Source organism: Phaethon lepturus, unplaced genomic scaffold (genome assembly GCF_000687285.1).
Source record: "Phaethon lepturus isolate BGI_N335 unplaced genomic scaffold, ASM68728v1 scaffold15241, whole genome shotgun sequence".
NCBI classification, from domain to species: domain Eukaryota; kingdom Metazoa; phylum Chordata; class Aves; order Phaethontiformes; family Phaethontidae; genus Phaethon; species Phaethon lepturus.
Window position 1 is genome coordinate 26,748 of NW_010519943.1, and position 8,616 is coordinate 35,363.

Genomic DNA, 8,616 nt, shown 5'->3' on the forward strand with positions numbered 1-8,616 from the left:
CTTCCCTTTAGCCGCTCGTGTGATGGGGTCCAGCCGTGGAATCTCTACGCTGTGGTTAGTGCTGACGAGCCGTCGGCAGAATTATCAGCCCGGTAATTTCTTCAGCCGTGGGCTTGGAATATTCTTACTAACAGGAGAAGGGAGGCTTTGAAACAGGTCTTTTAATTGTTCTTGCACTGTGTTCAGCTTAGCTTTGTCTTTTGAGGGTAGGTATTTAGTTAATACTCTAAAAGCCCATACAGCTGTTCTTTTTAACACCTCCATGTAGTTGCTTATGTAGCTTTTGTAAAGAAAAATGTTTTTAAAATTACCCGATGTAACTTTTTGTAGAATATGAAACAAATACTTGTAAATCTGTAAATAGCTTTTGGAAAAAAAAATAATAAATTTAATTGATCCACAACTTCGCTGTGGGAATAATGTCACTTTATTTAAATTTGTAATTCAGAGTATTTTGAGTATTTTATTATGATTTTTTCAGACTGCTTAGAAAGTCTTTGCATGTGGTGGGGAGCGGGGAGCTACCCTGCTAATGACGTACCAAACCAAGTGCTGCTCCCGTGCCTCCTGAAAGTATTCAGAGAGTATTTTCCGGTGGGCTTTATGCGGGACAGTTACAGAGGCAGCAGGGTTTGATCTAGGATATAGATGATGCTAATACCTACTGCTTTAATAAGTAACTTTTCAAAAATTATGCAGCTAAACAAAATTAACTTTGAAGTAGGCAATCTTTTAAAATTAGGATATAGTGCATTTCTGTAACATGCAATAAATTTCTATTACTTAACTGCAATCTTTTCGTGCTCGCGCAGAATCAGAGCAGCCCAGTTTGCAATCTTCTTGGGAAACAACTTCTGACTTCAGGAACTGGGGCCATTTGCATGTAAACAGAAAAACATGCTGCTGCTGCTCTTCCTCCTCCTCCTCCCTGCACAGGGCCTTGCACAGGTGGTTCACTTACCATCCTTGCACCTGCTTCTCTGAAAGCAAAGGGAAACCCCAGTGGTCCCCAGCATTCAGCACACCGCTGCTCGCTTCTGCCTGTCTCAGCAAGCAAAGCAGCACTTCAATGCCTCGTACTCTTCATCGTGAACGCTGAAGTGCAACTTTGTGTACAGTGATCGCCTCTAAAACATCCTCGCTGACTGAGCAATCTTATTTTCATAGGTTTTCTTCTCAAAAAAATTCCTCTGCAATTTAAAACCTGCTTAAGTGACTTGAAAGGTTCAACGCTGCGTGCTGGTCTTGTTTACAGGTGAAGTATTGCTGTGGAAGGGCTAGGACCATCCAAAGGGATTCACTGTCTAGGACAGTGGAATTTCATTTGTCAAAGACTCTTGATTCAGCGTGCTTTTTGCAGATTGCTTGGTTATACAAAGTAGCTCAAAGCAGAGCTCCCAAAAGGTAAGTCTTAAACAGGGGTTAGCATTCCTTCCCATAAAAGGGGATGCAAAGGATGCCCGAGCGAGGAAAGACTACAGAGCTGACAAGATTTTACAGCTATCTGCTGTGCTGACTGAAAACAGCACCTTTCCATGAAGTGTAGCTGTCCATTACCTCACTGTAAGGTATTTTTTCCTGCAACTAGATTAATGCTTGTCCTGATGTCTGCCCTCTTAGTTTCATGAAACACCTAAGCTTTTTTGGCAACAGACCAAGGACCCACTGGTTTTTAACTCCATGCTCTTAAGACCCCTGGTGCAGAGATCTCCCTCCCCTTCCTAGCCAAAAATATCCCAGTACTTGTACAGCTTCCTCTGACGTTACCCTTTCAGCTCTTACTTCCAGTCACCGTGACACAAGAACACGCTCTCTAGTGAAACAAACTCCATTCTCCTCTCTCCCACAATAAGACATTTATTACATATATAACACAGTACTAGCAAAACAGGTGACAGACTTTTAATACCCAAGATCACATTTGACATTTTAAGGGAGGCATTGAGGACAAAGCATTTAATTTGGGAGATCACATTGGCTCAGAAGAATAAATAACCTTTTTTTCATTACACATCAGGTATGCTGTCTTCAAACAATAGCTTCTTTCTTACATTATCTTACATGTCACAAATGCACAAGAAGTTTTATAACTGCGTTTGGGTTGTGTGTTATTTAACAAGTATTGGGCTTAGAGTTATTTTAGAGAGACTGTGTATCTAGTGAGCTCATCCATAGAAGGGCTTGTCAAGTTTTGAACAAATACAGACAAATCAGCTCTGTGCAGCAAAAAAAGAAGCTGAACCATGTTTAAATACAATAATTTCATGACAGAAAAAAAAAAAGTCTTAACTTGCTTCTAAATCCCCCACTCTTCCCAAGAGCAATGTTTATGAAAAAATACTAAGTAGATAGCTTCAGCTTAACTAGTACTTGACCTATTTCATGTTAGCTAAAAGCTGTGCTAGTGTTCTAGTTTGCTCTGCAAGTTAACGTGTGAAATGCAATATATCTAGAGTTCTACAGCAAAGCATGGAACTAAGCACTGTTGCTGGGTTTTGTGGAGGCACAAGCCTTGGGCACTGCTCGATTGTGCATTTGAAGACAATGGCAGATTCTGGTAGAACAAAGAAGTACTTTTAGCCTCCACAGCTTTACGCTGCATTGAGAAATTATGACATACAACTTATCAAAAGGGTTTAGGAAAGATTGTTACCAAATAAACTAGTCTATTCATCTACCTTTTTCCCCTTAAACAAGCGATTTTTTCAAACTCATTCACTACACCAAGATTACATAGAACTGAATCAGTGTTGGTAGGAGTTACAGTACAACCACCTTTATTGAACCATAGTACAACATCTTAAACCGACTGTGGTCTTGAATATGTAATACATCCTTAGGAGTAACTAGTATAAAAAGTATCAACATCAGTGGTTTGAATATAAAAATTTATTTAAAGTCAGAGTATGCAACAAATAAAACCTACAGAAAACAGATTTTCCCATCACAATCTGTTGCTTACCAAATAATATTGTGAAAACACATTCCTTCAGTCATTATAAAGTTCTTAAAATACAAAAGAAATTAAATTTTGTAAGAAAGTCTAGTAGACCAGAGACTGTTTCTTCCAGGATGTTTTGTAGAAGCAAGGCTATCCTTCAATACATTCCACGCCATCCTCCTCCACCCATACTGCCTTGCCCATAGTATCCTCCACTATTTCCACTGCCACGACCTGCAAACAATTGACACAAGGTCACGCATACATACCTTAAAAAAAGAAAAAATGTGATGGGTAATACAGAACAGTTGGTTGAAGATGACTTAACTTATACTACAACAGTACATCAGCACTATTTTTCTAAACAAGCATTTGCTGCAGTAGCAAGATGCATAAAAACCCAGGTGAGTTACAGTTTAAATCAAACCACTACCCTCCTTCCCTTTCTCCCAGCACACTAAGCCCACTACCCTTCCCGATCGTCCAGCAGAAGACGGACATAGCAATGTTTTCACAAAATACATTTAAAAGAGAACTTTTACTTACTGTATCCGCCCAAGCCATCGGGAGTTCCGTATCCACCACTGTAATTGCTACCCATTCCCATTCTACCAACAGAGCCGTAACCTTGATCTGAAAAGCAGAAAGCGTCATCATTACAAGCTGGGAACTCATCAGATTTGGCAAAATGTCAGCTAAGGCTGGAATTGCTGCATACCCATTCCGTCTCTGCCATAGCCTCCCATTCCAGAACCACCTCCAGCAGTTGAATTCAGGAATAGTTCGATATATCGATGCTCTGTAAGAAACAAAAAAGCCTTACTTGGGTCTTTTGTTTCAGAAACCAGAAGCAGAGAGACACAAAGCCAAAAAATCTCACCTCACAAGTAGCAGTTCCAAGCCCACAAAAAGCAAGTTTGAAATGTGATAAATGACAAAAAGTCTTAGGATTTGTATATTTTTACTGCACAGCAGCTTAAGTGCGGTTTAAGCCCTTAGATCCAGTTTACCCTTATAAACCCTGCTAAAGCCTGGTCAATGGAAGCTTCAGGTAAACATGACACTCACGCATGTGGTTTTTATCCTTGGACATGGCAGCTACCGCATCCTCATGTGTTACAAATTCCACATCTGCCTCTCCTGTGGCTCTTCCATCTGCCCCAATGTCAATGTGAACTCTTATAGGATTCAACGGTGAGAAGAACTAGGAAGAGAAACAACAACAAAGTCACATTAATGCAGAATTCAAGCCAGGTACTTTTTTTTTATCCCAAGGGTTAGTGGAGCACTGTGCTAATTTCATCTCATCCTACCACATAAATATAATGACTAATTTCCAAAGTATTAGTTAGTGATAGCAGACCTTCAACATTAGGCCGACCTACACTTAACAATCTCTTACTATTACAAAACTTGAAAAGCTCCAGCTCCAGAGCTTGAGCTCTCTTTAAAAACAAAGATACAAACAAAAATTCTTGCCCACACACATAACTTTAGGCACACAAGTTCTAATAGGATGCCATCCCGGAAGAGGAAAACGATTACTTTGTTTTTGAAGAAGCAGAGCCAAATACATTTCTCAAAGCAGGGACAAACTTAAGGAATTCAAAGAAAGATGACTGTCTTCCTTGCTACAGAACTGAGAGAGAGACAGTGGTATTTCTGACCAACAGCCTTTTTACCAAACTGTATGTGCAAACAAACCCTCGGTATACTACCGAAGTACTACTCATCAACTTGCAATAACACACTCTGAAATCAAAGCCTGAAGTCTGACCCTTGTTTTCACAGTCTTTAGACTAAAGAAAACAAATCAAACTGACAGAAGAAAACATAGCTCAATTAAAAAAAAGAAAGAAAATAAGCACAAGCTTATTTTATGTCTGCAGAGTATCGCTCTCTACAACTACCTGAAAGGGGGTTGTGGTGAGGTGGGTGTTGGTCTCTTCTCCCAAGTAACTAGCAATAGGACAAGAGGCAACGGCCTCAAGTTGCACCAGGGGAGGTTTAGACTGGAGATTAGGAAAAACGTCTTTACTGAGTGGTCAAACATTGGAACAGGCTGCCCGGGGGGTGGTGGTCACCATCACTGGAGGTGTTAAAAAAAACCCAAACATGTAGATGTGGCACTTCAGGACATGGTTTAGTGGGCGTGGTGGTGCTGGGTTGATGGTTGGACTTGATGATCTTAAAGATCTTTTCCAACCTTAATGATTCTGTGATATATTACATAGGTATAACTAATAAAGATGGAGCTCCCTGGAGAGGCTATGTTTAAACCCGGCCTTATATCCCAGGAAAACTTTTTCCCCCCTACAAACACCACATCTATACTGACACAAGAATGTATTCCCAGAGCTTTGCAGGTGTAATTTTATCTGCCACCCCGATCTCTTATAAGTCACAGAGTAAGTTCTCCTCTGATTGAACAGAGCTGACGACAGTTTTCCCACTCTGCCCCTCCTAAAACAAGTCTCAGATCAACGTACAAACTACAAAATTTCACATCTGCTATCACTCTTCCACAGAATTCAGTTAAACTTCTGAAAGCCTTAAAGTGAGGATACTGATTGCAACAACCGTTCTCTCTCCAATATACCTTTTATGGAAATGAAAACACAGAAGAGTATGGGGATTAATTTAAATATGGTTTGGCTGACTTCTTCAGCAACCTTACCTCAGACATTACCTTTATAGAAGCTCATTTACTACTAAGCTTTGGAAAACTCAACATAAAGGGACATGACTTTAGTTAGCAGACGTATTAGAGCTTGTTTGAGAACTTTAACCGTTTGGAACAGGCAACACAAGAACATGCAAACTCTTGCCATTAGAAAGCCCTTTTCCCCATTGTACTTACATTAGCAATATCGTTTTCTGTGGCTCGAAAAGGCAGTCCTCTCATGTGAACAAAATGACCGCCACCATGGAAACCTGACCCTGCATCTCCAGCTCCACCATAGCCATGTCCTCCCATGCCTATTAAAAAACCCAAACCAAACCAAACCACAGGCCTGTAAGATCACCATGAAAAGCCAGAAAAGCAATTACTACTGTTTCTCTGAAAGCACTGACTTTATACCACTGAATGTAAGGTATTTACACTTCCCCTGTATCAACTCAAAACACTTCACTGGAAGACATCCTAAGCAATGTATTTACCTTTTCCTAAGATTCCCCAATTCCCCTCTTTTTTTAAACAACCTTCTTTCTTTACAAAATAATCTCATAAACAAAGCAGTATTTCCATCTTGGAAATAAAACTACATCTTACAACTCGTGATATAAAAGCATTTTAAAACAAACTATTAAAAAAAGTATTATTTTTACCTCTCCCATCCCTCATTCTGTCATCATAGCCATCATTTCCATAGCCATAGTTATTATAGCCACCATAATCATCAAAGCCACCATATCCTGTGCAATGGAGAGAGAGAAGGAACGATTACATCATTACTTAAAACTCACAAAGCAATGCACAAGAGTCAATTTTTCAGTCTTTGGGCACCCAGAAGTCTGCAAACAGCCTCTACAGGCTGTTCAACCTGGATTTCTGAACAGAGTGCAAATGTAGATTTCCTTTTACACAGTAAGACTGAAACATGCAAGTGAGAGATCAAAATCTGCTGAAAATACCCTTTCCTTACTATTTCCATTAATCTTAAGTGCTAAACCACGTTTTTTGATACATTACAAGTGAAAATTTTTTGAGAAGCGTGTCAAACCTAAGGGGTACTGCAGCTACTGCCATTTCTTTATTTCTTGACAAAGATGTCAGAAACATGAAACTGACAACAGAACCTCCGGTCATTAGATAAACATACCACCGTCATATCCACCACCTCCTCGACGCATTCTGTCATACATACTTCCACGCCCAGCTCCATAATAACCCCCTCTTCCTCCTAATGGTCTATCATATGGTCCAGGTCGTTGTTGTCCCATCATTCTTCTTGGCATGTCACAGAATCCTCTGATTTCGCTCTTACTACTCTTGAAGATTTCAATATATCTAATAAAAGAGGATTTTCAAAGGACCAATAAGAATACACGCATAAGCTGTCGGAATATTATAAAAGGCCACGCTACGTTTTCTATAACTAAACGTACAATCCAACAGAAGTGACTAGAGATACCATACAACTTAAGTTTCTCCTCAAAACCGTAAGAATCTTAAGTGTATATAAAAAAAAACCCGAAACACTTTACAGTGGCAAAAATTACTATGTGAAAATTCTAGCTGTACAAATTAAGCATAAAACATGTCTTTCCAGTATGAGAGGCATACTGTTGAAAAACAATGTCTAGCCATAGTAGCATTTATCACAAATTACCCTACACAAGAACTATTGAAACAATTTTCTGAGTTTAGCAAACTACCCAGAGCAATACTGTCTCCCCCACCCACCAAAGCTACTGTATTTCCCAAGTTAACTTAGGATCAGTTATAAAAATTCTTAAAAACAGCCAGTTCCATATAATGGTCCCCAACCCCCCCAAAAGCATTACTGACCCACAACCCCCAAAAATAAAGATTTAACACCATCCCAAACTCTCCATCCCCACCTGTGCCCTATTCTTTCCTTGTGTTTCCCCAGAGCATTTTCTGCTATCTCCTTTGAAGCAAACTGCACGAAGGCCTCCCCTGTGCTTCTCCCCTGGTAGTCCAGCGTCAATGTTATCCCATTTGGCACGATTTCCAACCCTTTAACCCAAGGACAAATAACCCCATCAAGGGGAACAGTGTTAAAGGCTGAAACATTCCCATCTGTAGCAAATACTTAAAGCATATCTAAACAACAACAACGAAAAAGAAAACCACCTTGTTTCCCCCATCACCCAACAATACAAGCCAATGGTCTTTCATTAAACATTTATGGTTTTAGCCATACTTCTTTTCTGTTTAACTATGCAAAAATACAACCACCTAAGTTACATGAAGAAGATATAACTACCAATCAAGCAATTTAACTGATCCAAATGCTAACATTCAGGTTACCCCAATATGCATAATTTTTACCACCTCGACAGAATTAGATACATACTGTGTTTTACTACATCTACGGTTATTTGTACTTCATTTACAGCGCATAATTCTTAACTTAAAATAATCTAATTAACACAATCCCTCCCATCCACCCCATTAATAGCTATTACAAATTAAAAAATGCAGAACATAGTGCAAAAGATGCAAGAAAATTCAGTCACTATACTTTGACTATACTAGAGGTACCTTGGAAAAACTGAACAATCTCTTCTTTGCTGCAACCAAATGGCAGGCCTCGAAGTCGTACCACTGTTCCATCATTAGTCGTATCATTTGGCCCATTGTGTTTTCCACTCCAGTCCATCTTTGATTGAAATCAAATCCTAAATAAAAAAAAAATCTTTTGAGATTCCATATATGCTAAGTCCCTCCTCTCAAAAGAGATCTGGGAAGAGATCTGGTAGTTTTTCTGCAGATCACTAATATTATAGGTAATCAGCTTTATTTCTGTTATATATTTAAAATGGTACTTTATCATGTCCACGGCATGTACACACCCAAAACCACCCCAAACTCCAACAGGGAACACAAGAGTGTAGAGGGCAGAACATGTGTAGGTACAGCGCACGAAGCTCATTATTTACTCAAAGTGCATCGAATCATCCGTCCTATAAGGTTTTGTGCCTTT

At 39.5% G+C, this 8,616-nt stretch overlaps 1 protein-coding gene across 2 annotated transcripts; it reads right to left on the reverse strand.

Moving 5' to 3' along the window:
• Positions 1–1,841: 1,841 nt before the first annotated feature.
• On the reverse strand, positions 1,842–8,311 carry HNRNPH3 (heterogeneous nuclear ribonucleoprotein H3 (2H9)). Of its 2 annotated transcripts, none has more exons than XM_010297220.1 (9): positions 8,175–8,311; positions 7,508–7,646; positions 6,766–6,953; positions 6,272–6,358; positions 5,802–5,920; positions 4,010–4,145; positions 3,660–3,740; positions 3,488–3,574; positions 1,842–3,175 (listed from the first exon to the last, which is right to left on the reverse strand). In XM_010297220.1, exons 1-9 carry the CDS (start codon positions 8,290–8,292, stop codon positions 3,099–3,101), a joined length of 1,032 nt encoding a protein of 343 aa, XP_010295522.1. In that variant the 5' UTR covers positions 8,293–8,311; the 3' UTR covers positions 1,842–3,098. The 2 variants fall into 2 exon arrangements, with proteins under 2 accessions (XP_010295522.1, XP_010295523.1); XM_010297221.1 differs by having other exon boundaries at positions 2,872–3,175; positions 6,811–6,953.
• Between the last annotated feature and the right edge of the window lie 305 nt (positions 8,312–8,616).

Coding starts and splice junctions, on each gene's coding strand:
- HNRNPH3 (XM_010297220.1), bottom strand. CDS start 8,292: ATGGACTGGAGTGGAAAACACAATGGGCCAAATGATACGACTAATGAT. Junction 6,954..7,507: donor AAGGAAAGAATAGGGCACAG/GTGGGGATGGAG, acceptor CTCTTTTATTAG/ATATATTGAAATCTTCAAGA. Junction 6,359..6,765: donor AGGTGGTGGATATGACGGTG/GTATGTTTATCT, acceptor TCCATTGCACAG/GATATGGTGGCTTTGATGAT.